The following is a 26067-nucleotide window of genomic DNA, read 5'->3' as shown; positions in this document are numbered from 1 at the left end:
GAACACAACTAGTGATGTAGTTGTGATTGTAGATGTACTATTTCACAACTTTTGTCTTTCTTCCCTAGACTTGTTTCTGTTATTATTTATAAACTATGTACTGCTACTACCAGAACACAACTAGTGATGTAGTTGTGATTGTAGATGTACTATTTCACAACTTTTGTCTTTCTTCCCTAGACTTGTTTCTGTTGTTATTTATAAACTATGTACTGCTACTACCAGAACACAACTAGTGATGTAGTTGTGATTGTAGATGTACTATTTCACAACTTTTGTCTTTCTTCCCTAGACTTGTTTCTGTTGTTATTTATAAACTATGTACTGCTACTACCAGAACACAACTAGTGATGTAGTTGTGATTGTAGATGTACTATTTCACAACTTTTGTCTTTCTTCCCTAGAATTGTTTCTGTTGTTATTTATAAACTATGTACTGCTACTACCAGAACACAACTAGTGATGTAGTTGTGATTGTAGATGTACTATTTCACAACTTTTGTCTTTCTTCCCTAGACTTGTTTCTGTTGTTATTTATAAACTATGTACTGCTACTACCAGAACACAACTAGTGATGTAGTTGTGATTGTAGATGTACTATTTCACAACTTTTGTCTTTCTTCCCTAGAATTGTTTCTGTTGTTATTTATAAACTATGTACTGCTACTACCAGAACACAACTAGTGATGTAGTTGTGATTGTAGATGTACTATTTCACAACTTTTGTCTTACTTCCCTAGACTTGTTTCTGTTGTTATTTATAAACTATGTACTGCTACTACCAGAACACAACTAGTGATGTAGTTGTGATTGTAGATGTACTATTTCACAACTTTTACTTCCCTAGTCTTTCTTCCCTAGACTTATTTCTTTTGTCTTACTTCCTGTTATTATTTATAAACTATGACTTGTTTCTGTTATTATTTATAAACTATGTACTGCTACTACCAGTTATTTTGTGATTGTAGATGTACTATTTCACAACTTTGTCTTACTTCCCTAGACTTGTTTCTGTTATATAACTATGTACTGCTACTACCAGAACACAACTAGTGATGTAGTTGTGATTGTAGATGTACTATTTCACAACTTTTGTCTTACTTCCCTAGACTTGTTTCTGTTGTTATTTATAAACTATGTACTGCTACTACCAGAACACAACTAGTGATGTAGTTGTGATTGTAGATGTACTATGTCATAACTTTTGTCTTACTTCCCTAGACTTGTTTCTGTTGTTATTTATAAACTATGTACTGCTACTACCAGAACACAACTAGTGATGTAGTTGTGATTGTAGATGTACTATTTCACAACTTTTGTCTTTCTTCCCTAGACTTGTTTCTGTTATTTTTTATAAACTATGTACTGCTACTACCAGAACACAACTAGTGATGTAGTTGTGATTGTAGATGTACTATTTCACAACTTTTGTCTTTCTTCCCTAGACTTGTTTCTGTTGTTATTTATAAACTATGTACTGCTACTACCAGAACACAACTAGTGATGTAGTTGTGATTGTAGATGTACTATTTCACAACTTTTGTCTTTCTTCCCTAGACTTGTTTCTGTTGTTATTTATAAACTATGTACTGCTACTACCAGAACACAACTAGTGATTTCTACCTTCTTATTTTGTTCAGTTTTTCTTGTATTTCATATTTCAATATAAGAAATTACCACTTCACAATTCCTTAAATCCACATATTTTCTGTTTGGTGGTTTTATAAGGTTATAAAATTAGTAAGAGTAACGTATTCTGACTGTCATTTAAAGCATATTTAGACAATTTCACATCATTTCTTTGGTTTTTATTGACAAATATTTAAGCAGTATTCCACATCTTAAACAGTTGATAAGTGGAAACAAGGTTGAACAAGATGATCGCATTAATTCTGAGCTTCTTAAGAAAAAACTGTAAAGTTTAAAGAATAATCGTTTCCTGGGTCAGATAATATTTCAACAGTTGTTTTGAAGGATGGATATATGAGCCATTTGCTACTATTTTTTTTGCAAGTCCTTGGACAGTGGTCAGATGTCAGAGGACTAGATCTTAGTTAATATACGTCCTCTTTTCAAGGTACATGACTGTCCCAGTAATTACAGATGAATCAGTCTTACATCAGTTGTGGACAAAAGTTTCAGAAAGTTTGCTTATAGATGTCTTGCAAATTTATTTTAAGAAATATTAGAATTATATTGGATAGACCTTAAGGGAAAATCTTTTGACATTCTTTCAAAAGGTTACTGCTTATGTAGATGAGAGAAAGTGTATAAAATTGGCGTATTTGGATTTTCTAAAAGCAATTGACCGAGTGTCATATAAAAGACATGTAAAAACATTACCTCTATAAATGTAGGAGATATGTTTGGAAACTGTATAGAAGAGTGGCTGGATCGAAGAAAGAGGGTTGTTATAAATGGAGTCAGTGGCTGGACCGAAGAAAGAGGGTTGTTATAAATGGAGTCAGTGGCTGGACCGAAGAAAGAGGGTTGTTATAAATGAAGTCAGTGGCTGGACCGAAGAAAGAGGGTTGTTATAAATGGAGTCAGTGGCTGGACCGAAGAAAGAGGGTTGTTATAAATGGAGTCAGTGGCTGGACCGAAGAAAGAGGGTTGTTATAAATGGAGTCAGTCGCTGGACCGAAGAAAGAGGGTTGTTATAAATGGAGTCAGTCGCTGGACCGAAGAAAGAGGGTTGTTATAAATGAGAGTCTGGAGTCAGTTGTTAGCTGGACCGAAGAAAGAGGGTTGTTATTATAAATGGGAGTTAGTGGCTGGAAAGAATAAATGAAAGAAGAAAGAGGGTTGTTATAAATGGAGTCAGTCGCTGGACAGTCGAAAGAAAGAGGGTTATTATAAATGGAGTCAGTAGCTGGACCGAAGAAAGAGGGTTGTTATAAATGGAGTCAGTGGCTGGACCGAAGAAAGAGGGTTGTTATAAATGGAGTTAGTGGCTGGACCGAAGAAAGAGGGTTGTTATAAATGGAGTCAGTGGCTGGACCGAAGAAAGAGGGTTGTTATAAATGGAGTCAGTGGCTGGACCGAAGAAAGAGGGTTGTTATAAATGGAGTTAGTGGCTGGACTGAAGAAAGAGGGTTGTTATAAATGTAGCTCACTCAAACTGGGTTAATGCCACAAGTGGTGTAACTCAGGACTCAGTCTTAAGACCTTTGATCTTTTTGATTTTCACCAATAAAATAAATGAAAAAAATGGTCCACAAATTACTTAAAGTTGCAAATGAGATGAAGGTTTTGAGTGTTGGTGGCTGGGAAGAGGGTGCCTATGATATGCAAAATGATTTATTCTAATCATTTAGTGAGTTGGGCAAATGGGTTTTAATTAAAAAAAATAATAATAATATAGCGTGAATTATAAGTATACATTGAATCAGAATAAACTAAACAGTGTTACGAAACAAAGGGATTTTTAAGCCATGCAAGCAGTGTGCTTTTGGTAATGGTAGGGAAAATCGATTTTAGATTATACCTACAGAAATACTAAGTACAAATCTAAAGAGGTTATGATTTCTTTGCATTCATTACTGGTTAGGTTACATTTAGAGTACTGTGTTCAGTTTTGGGCTCCTTACCTTAGGAAAGACATTGAATTGTTGGAAAGACTTCAGAGTAGTGTTACTAGAATGGTTCTTGAGATGGAAGGGTTGTCATACAAGGAGTGGTAGAGATTATTTGAAAACAAAAGAGGAGTTAGAGGGGATCTACTTAAGGTGTTTAAGATTGTAGAGGGGAATTGACAGAGTTGGTGCATTCTCTTTCTTTATACTCAGCAGTGAGAGAAGCAAGACTGGGACACAAAAATTTTAACAAGACACAAGTCATCTTGGTCAAGAACAGTTTGTTGTTTTTCTAACAGGGTGGTTGGTCTTTAGAATATATGTTGTGGAGGCAGTAAATTTAAATGAATTTAAGAAAAACTGGATAAGTATATAAATTATACGGGGTAGCTTTAAGAGTTTTATTTGTCTATTAACAGTTTTAGCTTAGTTTAAAGAACTGAACATTGAGGCAGACCAACAATTCTTATGTTGTACCAGAACATTATTTATTTTTTCCTGCTTTGATTTAGAAACATAAATGATTATGATTTACAAGAACTTTTAAAACTATAAAAGAAAATGAAGAAGAGGTCTTTAAAATACGACACAAATTTAGTTAAATGTATGCCTTACTTGCTAAAGACTGAACAGCTCCACGTTTCTCTATCTTTTTCCCAAAATCCAAATTAGCTGGTGTTACATCCTGTCCTGCTTTGTCTGGTGAAAGTTCCAAGATGCCTGGCCGAGTTTTACCCCATTCATTCTCTTCTTCTTCATCACTGAATCCCACTACACCCTCTGAGGATAACTGTCTGTGTGGCTTGGTTCTTCGACGTGGCCGAGGAAACTGATAAGCTAACGTTCTAGGATCTTCAACTGCCAATAATACTTAAGAATATATCATTAGTGTTTGATCAAAGTAAAAAAAAAAACATGATGATGCTTCATCTTTCACTTGGATGTTTGTAAACAGATAACAAAGGGTTACTACCAGTCTTAAAACTTGGTTTAAATTTGAAGCCACCCAATCTTGACAGCAAGAAGAATAACATCAGCTGTCTTATGTTTTAAGCCTAACATAAGATTCATATTACAAATTACACTCACTACTGGTTGTTATTAATATTACAAAACATTGAACAAAGCTATTGAATCTGCTACAGTTGCTCCAAAATGGTTTTAGTGTAAGTAAAAGATTGAATGGATTTTTAACAGCAATAAATTCTTTAAGATACCTGTGAATGGCTTTAACACATGAATATTGTAAAAAACAAAAACATACACATCACATAGTTTGAGTTTAAAATCTCAGCCAGTATATAACACAAAACTTCCACTCCAAACAGCCTACCTTCTTCTGGTGAGCTGACCTGTCGATAAAGTGCAGCTTTGGACCGTAAAATCTCAGTATCAATTCCTGGTTGGTCAATCTAAAAAAAAAAAAAATTCTTATAAAGTTTATTGTCTCAACTAGATGTGACAGAATCTGAAACCAGTGGTCCTTCTTCATATTCATCAACAATGAAGCAGAAACACATCTGATTTTTTTATGTTTTTTAAATATGTACTGCTTATCCAAACTGTAGAATACATAGAATATTTCATTTACATTAAACATCTCTATCAGCATTTATACAAAGAGAAGTTATAGGAATACTCACATCTCTTAAATTAAATGTTATCTCTAAGTTTGTGGAAAAAGTTTCATGGAACTCTGGGTACATCTGTAAAATATCTAGTAGGTCATCCCGTAAGATCTTATGAAGGTCACAGTATGTCAGGGCACAAACATTGCAACTGGACTTTCCCACGGTAGAGTAAGCACATGGATTCTCTCCAAAATATCGTCCTTGCCTGGAAAACATGGAATAATCTATAATAACTAACTAGTTTCATCTGGATTCCTTAACACTAACAGCCACTTGATGAAGGACCCAACTTGATTACTAAAGGAACATAAACATCTTTGTTTGTTGAAGAAGTTAAGCTCCACTAAAGGGCTAAGGACTGGTCCTAATGTTGAGGTAATAAATGTGATGGAAGGCAGCAAATCAACACTATCTACTGCCAACTCCCCTCACTAGCAAATAGTGGAGTTCATTGGCACCTTACAACGTCCCATGGGTGAAAAAGCAAACATACTCAGTTTCAACCCACGACCCGCAGATTGCGAGTCAAACATTATTCACCGTGACGACTAGAAACCCGTTTAAAGTAAAATGTATTCTATAAACGGCTGGTATGGTTATTAAAACTTTAATTAAATTAAAGTAAAGAACAACGTTTCGACCTTCATAGGTCATCTTCGGTTTAACAAAGAGAGTTTGCAACTGACCGTTGCCGGACACGTCTTACGGATGAGACTGTAAACAGGTACGAGACTGCAGGGAACGTTAAATATTTATTACCCACAGCGTCAGTCTTTAGAATACATTAGAACATACTCTAATCACCAGTCCAGGTCAGGAATTTCAAACAATGATAGACGTCACGAATAAAGTTCACACACACAATATAAATAATAAGTAGAGTCCCACGAATAAGATGATGAAATGCAACACCACGGGATGTCTGTGATCTGTCCACTATGAGTATATAGATCTGGTTTTGAGAGTTATAAGACCAGAGAATTAACACCGAGCCATCAAAACGATTACTAGTTCGATCCATTATACAATAAAAACAATTCCAATATAAGCAATAAGAAATCAACGTTTCAGATAATAATATATATCTGATTTTTAGTGAATCACACAATGATTTAGACCTGATGAGTTAATATAAACGAGCACAGATATTAAGAATTTAAAACTGTAATTGAAAAAACGTCTTTTCGTGTATGAAGACTAAAGACTAAAGTTCTTTTGTTCCAAGGGGAAAAGTTTATTTTTACAATTTAATTATACGTATATCTGAAACAAATAATACAATTACTTTAGGTAGAATACTATGGTCACTTTTATTCCGGCCTTTAACTTTTCCCCTTGATATCATATTCATTTGAATTCATGACGTCACCTAAGTCACGTCACGATGAAGTAAGAATAGCTCGCACATTACTCAGTTGAGACTGTTAGAGTGGTCAGCACTAAATGGTGACGACTGAAGTAGAGTGACGCAACAGGAATTCTCACAACAAAAATGCTTCTTTGTTTTAGTGCAAAGCCACACAATAAGCTAACTGCGCTCTGTGTGTATGGGGTAACTGAACCTTGGATTTTAGCATTGCAAATCTGTAAACGTATCGCTGATTCACTCGGTGATCACCAGAGAAGTAGGTAGATCTTCAATGCACCATTATGTCCCCTTAAGGATATCGTGGGAATGTTAGTGTCCAGTCTCACATCCATGTCAATCCCCACGTTACTACTGTCTGTAGATATGTGCCTGCCTTTACCCCTTTAATTTTCAACCAAACGTGGCATGCACACTTATGGCCCACCGTATTAGGGACAGCTATCAGAGATTCTGCGCCCCCCCCCCCGGAACTACTTTGTGTACTCCATTTTATTCTACTGGTATCAACCAAACCCCCGAAACTGTCATACACAGTTTGGTATTCATAATACGTTATTACTCACAACTGTTCATTAACTTTCAAAACTCCACGTAATTTTTTCACAATTTCTAATAACAGCATTTACTTTATTGGACTATTCTGTAGATAAAAAGTGAGAATAATAATAATATACATGTTCTTATGTCTGAAAACAAGCTCACTCAATCATTTCATTTCATCGCTTCTCCCGTGCTCAAAATTCAAACACATTCCAAAATTAAGTTAAATTATTCAGTGCCCTCTGTCTTGCTAGCACTTATATTCTGCAAATGAAAATAAAAGCAAAGAACATAAATAATTTAGTAGGTAGTTTTTAATTATAATACTAAAATTTATAAGTAAATTTTGAGGGCATCTAGCGGTAAAATACAAATAATAATAATCGGATATACATAACGAGGCCAATGAATATTGTAGTTGTAATTGGCCAAGTGATGAGTCACGTGATCTATGGTTAGAATAACTTGAATTATATATAAGTCCAGAAAGAATAACATCATTTTTATATGAACATCTTTGTTACATACTTTACTAATTACACAAATTAACTGGATGCCTCGAAACCATTTATTTTGATCGAAAACTGTATTTAATTAAAACTGCACGGATCAGGAACGTGCTTGTTTGAGGTCTGTTCCTTCACGTAAAGCTACTCCGTATTTCTTGTAATGACAGACTAGAGGGAAGACAGCCATTCATTGCCACCCATTAACAACTCTTGGGTTAGTAATTTTCTTCTGCCAGATGGTTAGGGCGCTCAACTCGTAATCAAGGGTTCGAATCCCCGTCGCATCAAACGTGCTCGCTCTTTCAGCCGTAGAATCATTATAATATAGCACAGCAGTACGTCTGCAGACTTATTTATAATTTAGAAATCAAATATCTATACCCGTAGTGGGCAGAGCACAGATAGCCTGCTGAGTAGTTTTGTGCTTAACTGCAAAGAAACTTTCTGGTCCAAATTGGAACTCGTTTCATGGGTAACTTTGGTGTCCGAGGAAGAAAAAACAAAATACGAAACGTGAAGTTGTTCCTTTATTATCATATTATATCTTTATTATCATCTATAAACTTTGATAACAACGAAAATGTTATTTCTGCTTGTTACAGCGTTACAAAAGCATTTATATAACAAGAGGTCATCATGAAAAACTGAGCCTTGCCACCAGGGTTGGAGTTTCACATTTTGATAAAGGGGAAAAGAGCTTTATAAACGGGTCCAGAGCCCACGAGTAAAATCACCTCTAAAAGACGAGTGCAAAACCGGGAAAACAGTAAAAAGAAAGTGTACAGGTCAACCAATTATCAAGTGGTACGAAATACATGCATTGACTTCCTACCATCTCTAAACGGTGACCCTGAAACCTCGGTTGTCTGTGTCTAAACCGAAACACTTGTTGTATTATGTGTCCTTTGCTAGTACAGCGGTATGTCTCCGGATTTACAACGCTAAAATCAGGGGTTCGATTGCCCTCGGTGGGCTGAGCAGATAACCCTTTGTGGCTTTGCTATACGAAAAACACACACTATATTGTTGTATTATGCAACTTTAACTACTAACTGACGATAAATCAAGTTTGTTTTACAAACCAAAAAAACTGACAAAAATATTTACAAAAAATAAGGGCATATAAGTCTACTGTTAGATACTGAGATATACTTTGTTGATAAGGCTACTGTTAGATACTGAGATATACTTTGTTGATGAGGCTACTGTTAGATACTGAGATATACTTTGTTGACAAGGCTACTGTCAGATACTGAGATATACTTTGTTGAAAAGGCTACTGTTAGATACTGAGATATACTTTGTTGACAAGGCTACTGTTAGATATTGAGATATACTATGTTGACAAGGCTACTGTTGGATACTGAGATATAATTTGTTGACAAGGCTACTGTTAGATACTGAGATATACTTTGTTGAAAAGGCTACTGTTAGATACTGAGATATACTTTGTTGACAAGGCTACTGTTAGATACTGAGATATACTTTGTTGACAAGGCTACTGTTAGATACTGAGATATACTTTGTTGACAAGGCTACTGTTAGATACTGAGATATACTTTGTTGATAAGGCTACTGTTAGATACAGAGATATATTTTGTTGACAAGGCAACTGTTAGATACTGAGTTATACTTTGTTGACAAGGCTACTGTTAGATACTGAGATATACTTTGTTGACAAGGCTACTGTTATACACTGAGATATACTTTGTTGACAAGGCTACTGTTGGATACTGAGATATACTTTGTTGACAAGGATACTGTTAGATATTGAGATATACTTTGTTGACAAGGCGACTGTTAGATACTGAGTTATACTTTGTTGACAAGGCTACAGTTGGATACTGAGATATACTTTGTTTTCAAGTCTACTGTTAGATACTGAGTTATACCTTGCTGATAAGGCTACTGTGAGATACTGAGATATACTTTGTTGACAAGGCTACAGTTGGATACTGAGATATACTTTGTTGACAAGGCTACTGTTAGATACTGAGATATACTTTGTTTTCAAGGCTACAGTTAGATAGTGAGATATACTTTGTTGACAAGGCTACTGTTAGATACTGAGTTATACCTTGCTGATAAGGCTACTGTAACATACTGAGATATACTTTGTTGACAAGGCTACAGTTGGATACTGTGATATACTTTGTTGACAAGGCTACTGTTAGATACTGAGATGTACTTTGTTCATAAGGCTACTGTTAGATACTGAGATATACTTTGTTGACAAGGCTACTGTTAGATACTGAGATATACTTTGTTGATAAGGCTACTGTTAGATACTGAGATATACTTTGTTGATAAAGCTACTGTTAGATACTGATATACTTTGTTGATGAGGCTACTGTTAGATATTGATATACTTTGTTGATGAGGCTACTGTTAGATACTGAGATATACTTTGTTGATAAGGCTACTGTTAGATACAGAGATATATTTTGTTGACAAGGCAACTGTTAGATACTGAGTTATACTTTGTTGACAAGGCTACTGTTAGATACCGAGATATACTTTGTTGATAAGGCTACTGTTAGATACTGAGATATACTTTGTTGACAAGGCTACTGTTATATACTCGAGATATACTTTGTTGACAAGGCTACTGTTGGATACTGAGATATACTTTGTTGACAAGGATACTATTAGATACTGAGATATACTTTGTTGACAAGGCGACTGTTAGATACCGAGATATACTTTGTTGACAAGGCTACAGTTGGATACCGAGATATACTTTGTTTTCAAGCATACCGTTAGATACCGAGTTATTCCTTGCTGATAAGGCTACTGTTAGATACCGAGATATACTTTGTTGACAAGGCTACAGTTGGATACCGAGATATACCCCCTTTGTTGACAAGGCTACAGTTGGATACCGAGATATACTTTGTTGACAAGGCTACTGTTAGATACCGAGATATACTTTGTTTTCAAGGCTACAGTTAGATAGTGAGATATACTTTGTTGACAAGGCGACTGTTAGATACTGAGATATACTTTGTTGACAAGGCTACTGTTAGATACTCAGATATACTTTGTTGACAAGGCTACTGTTAGATACTGAGATATACTTTGTTGAAAAGGCTACTGTTAGATACTGAGATATACTTTGTTGACAAGGCTACTGTTAGATACTGAGATATACTTTGTTGACAAGGCTACTGTTAGATACTGTGATATAATTTGTTGACAAGGCTACTGTTAGATACTGAGATATACTTTGTTGAAAAGGCTACTGTTAGATACTGAGATATACTTTGTTGACAAGGCTACTGTTAGATATTGAGATATACTTTGTTGACAAGGCTACTGTTAGATACTGAGATGTACTTTGTTCAAAACGCTACTGTTAGATACTGAGATATACTTTGTGGACAAGGCTACTGTTAAATACTGAGATATACTTTGTTGACAAGGCTACTGTTAGATACTGAGATATACTTTGTTGACAAGGCTACTGTTAGATACCGAGATATACTTTGTTGTCAAGGCTACTGTTAGATACTGATATACTTTGTTGATGAGGCTACTGTTAGATATTAATATACTTTGTTGATGAGGCTACTGTTAGATACTGAGATATACTTTGTTGATAAGGCAACTGTTAGATACTGAGTTATACTTTGTTGACAAGGCTACTGTTAGATACTGAGATATACTTTGTTGATAAGGCTACTGTTAGATACTGAGATATACTTTGTTGACAAGGCTACTGTTAGATACTGAGATATACTTTGTTTTCAAGGCTACAGTTAGATAGTGAGATATACTTTGTTGACAAGGCGACTGTTAGATACTGAGATATACTTTGTTGACAAGGCTACAGTTGGATACTGAGATATACTTTGTTGACAAGACTACTGTTGGATACTGAGATATACTTTGTTGACAAGGCTACTGTTAGATACTGAGATATACTTTGTTGACAAGGCTACTGTTAGATACTGAGATATACTTTGTTGAAAAGGCTACTGTTAGATACTGAGATATACTTTGTTGACAAGGCTACTGTTAGATATTGAGATATACTATGTTGACAAGGCTACTGTTGGATACTGAGATATAATTTGTTGACAAGGCTACTGTTAGATACCGAGATATACTTTTTGTTGACAAGGCTACTGTTAGATACCGAGATATACTTTGTTGATAAGGCTACTGTTAGATACTGAGATATACTTTGTTGACAAGGCTACTGTTAGATATTGAGATATACTTTGTTGAAAAGGCTACTGTTAGATATTGAGATATACTTTGTTGACAAGGCTACTGTTAGATACTGAGATATACTTTGTTGACAAGGCTACTGTAAGATAGTGAGATATACTTTGTTGACAAGGCTACTGTTAGATACTGAGTTATACCTTGCTGATAAGGCTACTGTAACATACTGAGATATACTTTGTTGACAAGGCTACAGTTGGATACCGTGATATACTTTGTTGACAAGGCTACTGTTAGATACCGAGATGTACTTTGTTCATAAGGCTACTGTTAGATACTGAGATATACTTTGTTGACAAGGCTACTGTTAGATACTGAGATATACTTTGTTGATAAGGCTACTGTTAGATACTGAGATATACTTTGTTGATAAAGCTACTGTTAGATACTGATATACTTTGTTGATGAGGCTACTGTTAGATATTGATATACTTTGTTGATGAGGCTACTGTTAGATACTGAGATATACTTTGTTGATAAGGCTACTGTTAGATACAGAGATATATTTTGTTGACAAGGCAACTGTTAGATACTGAGTTATACTTTGTTGACAAGGCTACTGTTAGATACCGAGATATACTTTGTTGATAAGGCTACTGTTAGATACCGAGATATACTTTGTTGACAAGGCTACTGTTGGATACCGAGATATACCCTTGTTGACAAGGCTACTGTTGGATACCGAGATATACTTTGTTGACAAGGATACTATTAGATATTGAGATATACTTTGTTGACAAGGCGACTGTTAGATACCGAGATATACCCTTTGTTGACAAGGCTACAGTTGGATACCGAGATATACTTTGTTTTCAAGTATACCGTTAGATACTGAGTTATTCCTTGCTGATAAGGCTACTGTTAGATACTGAGATATACTTTGTTGACAAGGCTACAGTTGGATACCGAGATATACTTTGTTGACAAGGCTACAGTTGGATACTGAGATATACTTTGTTGACAAGGCTACTGTTAGATACCGAGATATACTTTGTTTTCAAGGCTACAGTTAGATAGTGAGATATACTTTGTTGACAAGGCGACTGTTAGATACCGAGATATACTTTGTTGACAAGGCTACTGTTGGATACCGAGATATACTTTGTTGACAAGGCTACTGTTAGATACCGAGATATACTTTGTTGACAAGGCTACTGTTAGATACTGAGATATACTTTGTTGAAAAGGCTACTGTTAGATACTGAGATATACTTTGTTGACAAGGCTACCGCTAGATACTGAGATATACTTTGTTGACAAGGCTACCGTTAGATACCGAGATATAATTTGTTGACAAGGCTACTGTTAGATACCGAGATATACTTTGTTGAAAAGGCTACCGTTAGATACCGAGATATACTTTGTTGACAAGGCTACCGTTAGATATTGAGATATACTTTGTTGACAAGGCTACTGTTAGATACCGAGATATACCCTTTGTTGACAAGGCTACTGTTGGATACTGAGATATACCTTTGTTCACAAGGCTACTGTTAGATACCGATATATACTTTGTTGATAAGGCTACCGTTAGATACCGAGATATACTTTGTTGACAAGGCTACTGTTAGATACTGAGATATACCTTTGTTGACAAGGCTACCGTTAGATACCGAGATATACTTTGTTGACAAGGCTACCTTAGATACTGAGATATACTTTGTTGACAAGGCTACTGTTGGATACTGGGAGAAACTTTGTTGACAAGGCTATGGTTAGATACTGAAATATACTTTGTTGTCAAGGCTACTGTTAGATACTGAGATATACTTTGTTCATAAGGCTACTGTTAGATAGTGACATATACTTTGTTGTCAAGGCTACTGTTAGATACCGAGATGTACTTTGTTCATAAGGCTACTGTTAGATACCGAGATATACTTTGTGTGACAAGGCTACTGTTAAATACTGAGATATACTTTGTTGACAAGGCTACTGTTAGATACTGAGATATACTTTGTTGACAAGGCTACTGTTAGATACTGAGATATACTTTGTTGTCAAGGCTACTGTTAGATACTGAGATATACTTTGTTGTCAAGGCTACTGTTAGATACTGAGATGTACTTTGTTCATAAGGCGACTGTTAGATACTGAGATATACTTTGTTGACAAGGCTACTCTTAGATATTGAGATATACTTTGTTGACAAGGCTACTGTTGGATACTGGGAGAAACTTTGTTGACAAGGCTATGGTTAGATACTGAAATATACTTTGTTGTCAAGGCTACTGTTAGATACTGAGATATACTTTGTTCATAAGGCTACTGTTAGATAGTGACATATACTTTGTTGTCAAGGCTACTGTTAGATACCGAGATGTACCTTTGTTCATAAGGCTACTGTTAGATACTGAGATATACCTTTGTGGACAAGGCTACCGTTAAATACCGAGATATACTTTGTTGACAAGGCTACTGTTAGATACCGAGATATACTTTGTTGACAAGGCTACCGTTAGATACCGAGATATACTTTGTTGTCAAGGCTACCGTTAGATACCGATATACTCCCTTGTTGATGAGGCTACTGTTAGATATTAATATACTTTGTTGATGAGGCTACTGTTAGATACCGAGATATACTTTGTTGATAAGGCTACTGTTAGATACAGAGATATATTTTGTTGACAAGGCAACTGTTAGATACTGAGATATACCTTTGTTGACAAGGCTACTGTTAGATACTGAGATATACTTTGTTGATAAGGCTACTGTTAGATACCGAGATATACTTTGTTGACAAGGCTACTGTTAGATACCGAGATATACTTTGTTTTCAAGGCTACAGTTAGATAGTGAGATATACCCTTTGTTGACAAGGCGACCGTTAGATACCGAGATATACTTTGTTGACAAGGCTACAGTTGGATACCGAGATATACTTTGTTGACAAGGCTACTGTTGGATACCGAGATATACTTTGTTGACAAGGCTACCGTTAGATACCGAGATATACCCTTGTTGACAAGGCTACTGTTAGATACCGAGATATACCTTTGTTGAAAAGGCTACCGTTAGATACCGAGATATACCTTGTAGACAAGGCTACCGTTAGATACTGAGATATACCCTATGTTGACAAGGCTACTGTTGGATACCGAGATATAATTTGTTGACAAGGCCACTGTTAGATACCGAGATATACCTTGTTGAAAAGGCTACTGTTAGATACCGAGATATACCCCTGTTGACAAGGCCACCGTTAGATACTGAGATATACCCTTGTTGAAAAGGCTACCGTTAGATACTGAGATATACCCTTTGTTGACAAGGCTACTGTTAGATACTGAGATATACTTTGTTGACAAGGCTACTGTAAGATACTGAGATATACCCTTTGTTGACAAGGCCACTGTTGGATACCGAGATATACCTTTGTTCACAAGGCTACTGTTAGATACCGATATATACCCTTTGTTGATAAGGCTACCGTTAGATACCGAGATATACTTTGTTGACAAGGCTACTGTTAGATACTGAGATATACCATGTTGACAAGGCTACTGTTAGATACTGAGATATACCTTCTTGACAAGGCTACTGTTAGATACCGAGATATACTCCCTTTGTTGTCAAGGCTACTGTTAGATACTGAGATATACTTTGTTGATAAGGCTACCGTTAGATACCGACATATACTTTGTTGTCAAGGCTACCGTTAGATACCGAAATATACTTTGTTGATAAGGCTACTGTTAGATACCGACATATACTTTGTTGTCAAGGCTACTGTTAGATACCGAGATATACTTTGTTCATAAGGCTACTGTTAGATACCGAGATATACCTTTGTTGATAAGGCTACTGTTAGATACCGACATATACTTTGTTGTCAAGGCTACTGTTAGATACCGAGATGTACTTTGTTCATAAGGCGACCGTTAGATACCGAGATATACTTTGTTGACAAGGCTACTCTTAGATATTGAGATATACTTTGTTGACAAGGCTACTGTTGGATACTGGGAGAAACTTTGTTGACAAGGCTACTGTTAGATACCGAAATATACTTTGTTGTCAAGGCTACTGTTAGATACCGAGATATACTTTGTTCATAAGGCTACTGTTAGATAGTGACATATACTTTGTTGTCAAGGCTACTGTTAGATACCGAGATGTACTTTGTTCATAAGGCTACTGTTAGATACTGAGATATCCTTTGTGGACAAGGCTACTGTTAAATACTGAGATATACTTTGTTGACAAGGCTACTGTTAGATACTGAGATATACTTTGTTGACAAGGCTACTGTTAGATACTGAGATATACTTTGTTGACAAGGCTACTGTTAGATACTGAGATATACTTTTTTGAGAGGGCTACCGTTAGATACCGAGATATACTTTTGTGGACAAGGCTACTGTTAGATACTCAGATATACTTTGTTGATAAGGCTACTGTTAGATACTGAAATATACTTTGTTGAGAAGGCTACTGTTAGACACTGAAATATACTTTGTTCATAAGGCTACTGTTAGATACTGAGATATAATTTGTTGACAAGGCTACTGTTAGATACTGAGATATACTTTGTTCATATGGCTACTGTTAGATACTGAGATATACTTTGTTGATAAGGCTATTGTTAGATACTGATATATACTTTGTTGTCAAGGCTACTGTTAGATACCGAGATATACTTTGTTGATAAGGATACTGTTAGATACTGATATATACTTTGTTGAGAAAATAAGAGCTGATACCCAAAGTAATAACTAGTAATAAATACATGCTTGGTCTACGATTGTTTCAGTAACAAATACAAGCTTGGTCTACGATTGTTTCAGTAACAAATACAAGCTTGGTCTGTGATTGTTTCAGTAATAAATACAAGCTTGGTCTACGATTGTTTCAGTAATAAATACAATCTTGGTCTGTGATTGTTTCAGTAATAAATACAATCCTGGTCTGTGATTGTTTCAGTAATAAATACAAGCTTGGTCTGTGATTGTTTCAGTAATAAATACAAGCTTGGTCTGCGATTGTTTCAGTAATAAATACAATCTTGGTCTGTGATTGTTTCAGTAATAAATACAAGCTTGGTCTACGGTTTGTTTGTTTTTTTCATAGCCAACTGTGAAGAAGATGGACAACCAACAACAGTCACTATCAACTCTTTAATTACACTCGTTTATTGGAATAGATGGGTTTAGCTGTAGTTCTTATAATGAAACCACAGCCACTAAATGTAGACCATTTTGAGGCAACGGTTCTCACAAACCACGATTTGTCGAAGTTACAGTACAAGTACCTTGTTGTTGTTTTTTTAACCGAGAATGTGAAACTTTCTATTTTGGTTATAACTACACAAGATGTGATTTATTCGCACAATGAACGTGTTTTTTATCTATTGAACATTAACAAGTAAATCCGTCTTACCCAGAATAGCCATCACGACATTATCTCTCAGTATTTCTATTGTTCCTCTGGATATAAAGTACAAGGCCGTTAAAACATCTCCACGGTGTACTAGGTTGTCTCCAGAGGGCGCATGCGTTGTCATGAACTTCATAGAGAGCGCTCGAAGACAGCCTGGTGAGGCATCTTTAAATGATGGACAATTTTGTAAAAGGTTTCTGTTCAGATGGAGACAGATGTCTGCTTGAAGACACTCAGGGAAACCCTTTAACACCTGAAACAAACATGCTTTCGTTTACAAATATTATCTATATATAAAAGGTTTCTGTTCAGATGGAGACAGATGTCTGCTTGAAGACACTCAGGGAAACCCTTTAACACCTGAAAAAACAAACATGCTTTCGTTTACAAATATTATCTATTTCTACATAATTCACAATGGTAGTCAACCACATGTTATCAAACTCCAGACGTGTGTTACTGGATTACATGGGTGAGTTAGTGGAAAGAAACGTTTATAAACGGAGAAGTAAACAATTCTGGTTCGACAAGAAATAGAACAGACAGGGTTCAAAGTTTTAACTTTAACAGAATGGGTGTAAGACAAAACTTAAATGAACACTTTTCGAACAGTGAACCACCACGATCAACTGAACCACGACCTTTAACAAACCATCAACATATGTTTTTACATTGGTGTAAGTTCTCGTGTGTTTCTACTTACGAAATGAAATAGTCTTTACGTTGACGCAGTTGGTGTAAGTTCACGTGTGTTTCTACTTATCCAATGAAATACTTACTGTGTTTACGTCAATGCCATTAGTGTACGTCCAGGCATGTTGGAAGTATTCCTCCAGTCTCTGTCTCAGTGGGTTGGGAATCTGGTGGAACTTTATAAACTCTTTGACTCGGAGCAGTTGAGTGTGGTACCGCGCGGTACCAGAGTACAGCCTCTGAATGATGGCGGAGACATTACCGAAGATACTGGCGTACATCAAAGCTGACAGAGTAAACAGAATAAATTATTAATTAATTATTAATTAAACTACATCGTTTGTACACGTTTAAACAATTCTAAACATTCATTAACATTTCACGAGAACACGTCTAATATGCACATGCTTTTCCTGGTTTTAATAAAATATCTTGAACACATGAAGCTGGTATTTAAAAGTTAAGTATTCTAGAGAATACTTTGTAAGAAAGTAAAACCGGGAAGTTAAATTAAAAAAACAACAGATAATGAAATATATTTAGACAGGAACTAGTTTTTGGACGATTTTGGGACAGCATGTTGTGGGTCTTAAAAATACCTTTACAAAGGCCGGCAGGAATCTAGGTACAAAACATGAGTGAGACGTTAAGATATGTTTTACATTTATATCTCCCTGATGAGGCCTTCTTCTTATCAGGGAGAAAAACAAACAAACAAACAAGTAACACGAACATTTGGTGACAGGAATTCAATTTTTAAGACGATTTCAGATGAGAACATTCGTTCGTTCGTTTCTTATAGCAAAGCCACTTCAGGGTATCTGCTGAGGGAAATCGAACTCCTGATTTTAGCGCTATAAATCCGTAGACTTACCGCTGTACTAGCGGGGAGCCAGATGAGAACAGTTTGTATTATGACCATCGAAGTGGTCAAAATCTGGGAAGTTCGAAGATACAACCATCGAAGTGGTCTATATCTGGGAAGTTCGAAGATACATTACTTTCAGTTCCTACCCCGAGAGGTGTTTTATTAATCTACAGATTAAGTAAATTAACTACAGTGATTTATTGGTTTGGAAGCTTTAAGTATCAAATTTTAAAACTCTGGAGAGCTGGAGTAGGTGTGGTTTGTGATGGAGGAGTCCAAGGTTCCAACAACGCAGTTAGATGAGAAGAAACAGAAATGGTATGGACAAACGGGCCTTTTTAGAGCCTGGAGGAAATCTGTAAATAATAAGGCCTCAGCCGGGGTCTTGAAATAAAGTGCCCAGAATTTATTTGTAGGGAGTGACGGAAGTGCCCCGAGAAAAATCCACTTTAATTGAGTAAGATGTAGACAGCAACTCAGAATCCGACCGGAACGTCTTGCTCCTCCGTGTTCAAGTCCACGAGACGACCATGGCTTCCATTTTTCTACCAACTAATTCACCAGTACCACATTTGTGTTCAATGTTATAACACGTACACTACCAGCCTTTTGTTGTATGTTACCATGTTCGCCAATTTTAATTCCTATGATGTCGTATTAACCTTGTTTTCTTTTCAGATACTCTCGTACACGGTCAGGGTAGTTCATTCGGCGCGCTGGCTGTGAAAGTGGGTTTTCTTGGGGTACGCCCGTTTCTTCCCACAGCTAAATTATTTTCCTTTATCGTTAGATCTCAGGTTCTCAGCCCTGAAAAGGTGACTTCTCTTGTAATAATCTAAAACTACGCTTAAGTCACGCAAAATCTGTACTGTATTAGTTTAAACTAATTGTTAAATTATTGTTTAGCCCAAACTTTCTCTCCAGTAAGTCATTTGTCATGTTCATTTTATTAATCCAGGCTTCCTCATAGCCTTGGACTCTTCCGCGTCATACGGATATCTTAGCCGCTTTTCAGGTCCAGTCTAGCCAGAAGCAGGCTCGCCGCTTTTCAGGTCCTGTCTAGCCAGAAGCAGCCTCGCCAAGGACGCTCTCCTACCAGCTCTCCTTAGCTCGCTTCTCCGATGCTCACAGGATTCTTTCCAACTTTGACATTAATTCCAATAAAGTTTAGTGGATTTACCTTTCTTTCATGAATGATCAATATGCATCTACACGTTGAACCTAACCTTATTTCCGCGCGCGGGGCTGAAGAGAAACAAAAGTTTCTGAGCGCCCCTGGTTGTCTCGCAGGCCCCTTTGAAACTTATTAGATTAAAAACCTAAACGACTGTCAAGGAAAATTAGATTGGATTTATTGATTCGGTTTGAGAAAGGGGTGAACAAAGGTTTGATAAACTCTTTTCAACAGAATTGTTCTTCACCGTCAACCAAACTAAATTTTTAGTACGTGCGTGAATTTATAAGCATCATTTCGGTCAAACAACAGCAACAACCATGGCAAGTATTTAGTTTTTGAGAAAAGGATTTTCACTTGCCTAAACTGGGGTGTTCAGGATTATCTCCCTTCTCTCCCCTCTGACGAATCAAAAAAATTAAACCCTTCAACAGTGTAGGCGCCTAAGTGGGTGCATGTTACAAGATTTGGTAAATGTCCGATGGGCGTCGAGGCTGGGTGAAGTCCAGGGCAATCCAATAGACCCTTTAACGCAAACGCAAACTAACGTGGCAGGGGTTTAGTTTAGAGAGAGAGAAATCGTAAGAATTCTCTCTCCAACTGGGGTACTGGGGTGTTCAGGAACGTTGTGGTTCCTCTTCGTCCCCTTTCGTATAAGTTTATTGGATTTAGTTGTTTTTTATGTTATTTTTTATTTTAAGTAATTTTTTGACTCTTTTTTTTGGGTGAAGGAGGTCATACTTAATATTATCCATGACCGAGGCAAAGGCCGCACCGTAGAAAACAGCCAGGTCCCGTCCCGCAAGGCAGATGTCAAAGTAAATATGAACACGAACACAAACGACCCGATTCAGGGTCTGGCAATAAAGTTGCCTGGGCTGAGATCTAAAGATCCAATGCCTAAGTTTTTGCTGTGGGGGGAAACGGGAGTGCCCCGAGAAAAACCCACTTTCACAGGACAGGCGCCGAAAGTTTTACCTGTCCTGTGCCCGAGATCTGAAAAAGAAAGTACATATTATTAACATGAGTGTAGTTCTTTAGATACTTTGTTGTGTAATTTGTGATTCTTGAAATATGTTGTAAGGTGAAATGTATTTTGTTGGTGCACTAGTTAATTTGTAGAGTGAAGCCGTTAGTTTGTTTCTGTTTTCTGCTTTTAGATAATATTTGTGTGATATTTCCGTTAGTCTGACTCTAACCAGTAGACAATCAAAATGTTCACCAAAAACCATTATACAAATATACAAGGCTTACATCCGTCCACTAATAGAGTATGGATGTCAAGTCACATATAATATGTCAAATAACACACTCCATAAAATCCAAGTTCAACAGAACAGAATACTAAGATCTGCATTCAGTCTACTATCATTCACGCCAGTAAAGTATATACATCAATTCAGTAACTTACTAACACTAAGAAACAGACTAACGGAAATATCACACAAATATTATCTAAAAGCAGAAAACAGAAACAAACTAACGGCATCACTCTACAAATTAACTAGTGCACCAACAAAATACATTTCACCTTACAACATATTTCAAGAATCACAAATTACACAACAAAGTATCTAAAGAACTAAACTCATGTTAACAATATATATTATCTTTTTCAGATATCGAGCACAGGACAGGCAAAACTTTCGGCGCCTGTACTGTGAAAGTGGGTTTTCTCGGGGCACTCCCGTTTTCCCCCACAGCAAAAACTTAGGCTTTGGATTTTTAGATCCCAGCACAGGCAACTTTATTGCCAGACCCTGAGTCGGGTCGTTTGAGTTCATGTTCATATTTACTTTGACTTCTGCCTTTCGGGACGGGACCTGGCCGTTCTCTCCGGTGCTGCCTTTGCCTCGGTCTAGGATAACATTAAGAGTGACCTCCTTGACCCAAAATAGAGTCAAAAATTATTTAATAAATAAATAAATAAAACTAAACCTAATAACCTTTCACGAAAGGGGACGAAGAGGAACCACAACGTTCCTGAACTACCCAGTTGGAGAGAGAATTCTTACGATTTCACTCTCTCTAAACTAAACCCCTGCCACGTTAGTTTGCATTTGCGTCCTGGTAGATAATTCTGCTGTTTTGGAGTGCATACTAGCATCGTTTAGCACGGTCCTGGTGGAGAATTCTGCTGTTTTGGAGTGCATACTAGCATCGTTTAGCGCGGTCATGGTGGAGAATTCTGCTGTTTTGGAGTGCATAATAGCATCGTTTAGTGCAGTCATGGTGGAGAATTCTGCTGTTTTGGAGTGCATACTAGCATCGTTTAGTGTGGTCATGGTGGAGAATTCTGCTGTTTTGGAGTGCATACTAGCATCGTTTAGCGCGGTCATGGTAAAGAATTCTGCTGTTTTGGAGTGCATACTAGCATCGTTTAGCGCAGTCATGGTGGAGGATTCTGTTGTTTTGGAGTGCATACTAGCATCGTTTAGTGTGGTCATGGTGGAGAATTCTGCTGTTTTGGAGTACATACTAGCATCGTTTAGCGCGGTCCTGGTGGAGAATTCTGCTGTTTTGGAATGCATAGTAGCATCGTTTAGCACGGTCCTGGTGGAGAATTCTGCTGTTCTTGAGTTCGAACTTGTGCTCTGTACAAGAATCTCTTCCACTGTGATGACTGAAATTTTTAATGATAATAGCGGCACGTTGTCCTGAAGAACTGACAAGAAATCTTCTTGGCCGTACAAACCTGCTCGAAATGTTGATACCACTTTAACTTTCACTCAAAAGAAATTCACCAGCTGAAGAAACGTAGTTGAAAAAAAATCTCTGTTGGTAAAGTTACTGATATATAGAATACGAGGTCAATGACACTGAGCAAAAGTTTGGCTGTTCCTATTTTTGTGACTCAAAACTTTCGTTTTCATATATACCACTTAATTTCCGTCTATCCAAGATAACAACGACTTCAAGTGTCAGTTGGTAAGTTCCACTATAGCGTTTTAAGAAGTGAAAACCACTGTAAGAACATATATGTTAATAAGCGCGCTAAGAATTGCTAACAGTTACACTAGAGTTAACACGATAATTATAAATACAACAGTATCTATATAACAAAGGAAACAATTAGTTCATAATCAGCACTTCCAAGACAACATAAGTAAACAACGTGGCATGACGTAACAACACTATGTTACACAAAAGTCGTTACTGGAGCAAGTCTTGACAAAATACAAAAATAGTACACGTAATAATGTATTATAAAGATGGCTCTTATGGGTATTAAAACTCTCTTTGTTAATCTGAAGATGAGCTAAGAAGTTCAAAACGTTGTACCGTACTTTATTTTAATTAAAGTTTTAACACCCATACAGTAATACATTGTTACTTCGAGTGTGTTTCTCGACATTATAACAATACTTACACCCAATCAGCATCACCAAGACAGAAAATATTTTCTCCATGTTAGTATTAGGAGCAACGTTTCCAAAGCCCACACTGGTAAGACTGCTTATGGTGAAGTACAACGCTGTGACGTACTTCGATTTGATGCTGGGTCCTCCGTAAGAGTTGTTGTAAAACTGGAAGGTGGCGTTGGCCAGATGGTCTAACCAACCTATCTTGTGCTTCATGATGTTGCGTTCGGCGTTACCAATTGCGTACCAAATACAAGCTAGCCAATGGGCAATTAGCGCGAAAGCAGCCACAAGCAGAAGCAGCACAGCAGCTCCATACTCGGAGTAACGGTCAATCTTCCTCGCCACCCTGACCAATCGCAATAGTCGAGCAGTTTTCAACAAACCAATCAGAGTCGTTGTCTAATGGAGAAGAAAAACCCTAATCCCATGCTATCAGAAATATCAATTTGTTTGTTTTGTTTATTTGATAGTTTCTTTCTATCTAACCTCTTAAATCAGTAAGATGTATATTTACATATATAAATGTATATTTAACCATTATCCTACAAAAGTCCATTTACAGCCAGCGATCCGATGGAAAGATTGTTACCAACTTTAAAAGTTTTGTAAACTGATCTGGGGAAGAGGGGGAGTGTTGAACACGTGCGTCCATTAGTATGTTTAAGTGATGCTTTCTATTATCTCTCCAGCATGTCTGCGGACTTATTATGTTAGAAACCGAGTGTAGATCCCAGGGGTGGGCTGAACCCATTTTGAAGCTTTGTGCTTAATTATAAAGAAGTTTTCTAGAGATATCTACCGTAAAGAAAATTCGTTTAAAAATAAAGATCTCTTTAGTTTTCACCTATTATCTGGTTTGAAATTGCGGCTCGAGAGACGAAAATGCATAGTGACGGGGAAAAGGGTGGAGAGTTTAGAAATATCTTGTTACGATGTGGAAAGTTATCGCATAACAGATTCAGTCTCGGTTGATGATTAGTAGACCAGCCCCCAAACAGATTCAGTCTCGGTTGATGATTAGCAGACCAACCCCGAAACCGATTCAGACTCGGTTGATGATTAGCAGACCAACCCCGAAACCGATTCAGACTCGGTTGATGATTAGCAGACCAACCCCCAAACAGATTCAGTCTCAGTTGATGATTAGCAGACCAACCCCGAAACCGATTCAGACTCGGTTGATGATCAGCAGACCAACCCGAAAACAGATTCAGTCTCGGTTGATGATTAGCAGACCAACCCCCAAACAGATTCAGACTCGGTTGATGATTAGCAGACCAACCTCCAAACAGATTCAGTCTCAGTTGATGATTAGCAGACCAACCCCCAAACAGATGCAGTCTCGGTTGATGATTAGCAGACCAACCCCCAAACAGATTTAGTCTCAGTTGATGATTAGCAGACCAACCCCAAACAGATTCAGTTTCAGTTGATGATTAGCAGACCAACCCCGAAACCGATTCAGTCTCAGTTGATGATCAGCAGACCAACCCCAAACAGATTCAGTCTCGGTTGATGATTAGCAGACCAAACCCGAAACCGATTCAGACTCGGTTGATGATTAGCAGACCAACCCCGAAACCGATTCAGTCTCAACTGATGATTAGCAGACCAACCCCCAAACAGATTCAGTCTCGGTTGATGATTAGCAGACCAAGCCCCAAACAGATTCAGTCTCAGTTGATGATTAGCAGACCAACCCCCAAACAGATTCAGTATCGGTTGATGATTAGCAGACCAACCCCCAAACAGATTTAGTATCGGTAGTTGGTTAACACACCAATCACATAACCAATTCAGTATCGGCAGTTGGTTAACACACCAATCACATAACCGATTCAGTATCGGTAGTTGGTTAACACACCAATCACATAACCGATTCAGTATCGGTAGTTGGTTAACACACCAATCACATAAGTGATTGAAGATCTCTAGAATGGAACAGATACCTAGTTTAATCTTTATTTAGTTTCACAAAATGTTAAACTATTCTATGTCTTCCATGAAAAACAGTGAAACTCTTGCTTTGTTTATTTTTACCTAAACGTGGCCACATACAGACTGAACAAACAAAGGAAAACACGTTTTTCTGTAACATTTCAACAATAGTATTTTTAACACAATGTGTTCATACCTTGAGAATTGTAAGTGTATGTATACAAAATTATTTATTATCAATAAATTGTCGGCTATATCCGATTTAGGTGTTTAAAAGAAAAATTATATTTGTAAAAATTAAGCGAAGGGCGTAAAGTTGAACAAAGAAGTTGTTTGTAAAGTTTAACAAAGGAGTTGTTTGTAAAGTTGAACAAAGGAGTTGTTTGTAAAGTTTAACAAAGGAGATGTTTGTTAGGAAACCATTGGCAATAAATTACTCCGAGCTTTAAAACTGAGATCAGTATGATTTTATAAACACAATGTTTTTACATTCATGTGTAATGACAATGAATTAGTAACCATGTAAATGTGAAACATTAATATTTTCATTACTTTAACCAACTGAAATTCTTGGATTGTTCAATCACAGGCGGTTTAACTTGTTGGGCAAGTGCTCGGGGCACTAAAGAGCCCCCGATGACATGTCTTTTAATCTACTCATGAGTTTTCTTATCGTTATAAGGCCCAATATACTGAATCTGGTCCGGGTTTCCAGAATAACTGAGACTGCCCTTGCATGAACCTGGTATTTCGAGTTAATTATCAGGTGATAGTTGTAGAAAATTCGAAGATA

General features: G+C 36.9%; 1 protein-coding gene across 1 annotated transcript in view; it reads right to left on the bottom strand.

Annotated features, from left to right (window-relative positions):
* The window catches only part of LOC143235770 (uncharacterized), a 48593-nt gene extending 24605 nt beyond the window's left edge, over nt 1–23988 (bottom strand). Inside the window, exons 1-7 of the mRNA XM_076473973.1 lie at nt 23926–23988; nt 23342–23735; nt 18016–18215; nt 17223–17489; nt 5219–5398; nt 4909–4987; nt 4191–4445 (exon numbers count right to left, since the gene is read on the bottom strand). Coding sequence (XP_076330088.1) covers nt 4191–4445; nt 4909–4987; nt 5219–5398; nt 17223–17489; nt 18016–18215; nt 23342–23735; nt 23926–23988 — 1438 coding nt within the window. The remainder of the gene's footprint in view (nt 1–4190; nt 4446–4908; nt 4988–5218; nt 5399–17222; nt 17490–18015; nt 18216–23341; nt 23736–23925) is intronic.
* Nucleotides 23989–26067: the final 2079 nt, after the last annotated feature.

The sequence above is a fragment of the Tachypleus tridentatus genome, chromosome 12 (assembly GCF_004210375.1).
Source record: "Tachypleus tridentatus isolate NWPU-2018 chromosome 12, ASM421037v1, whole genome shotgun sequence".
In the NCBI taxonomy this organism is placed as follows: Eukaryota; Metazoa; Arthropoda; class Merostomata; order Xiphosura; family Limulidae; genus Tachypleus; species Tachypleus tridentatus.
Note: the sequence above shows the minus strand (reverse complement) of the source record. Positions and strands in the feature narration are given on the sequence as shown.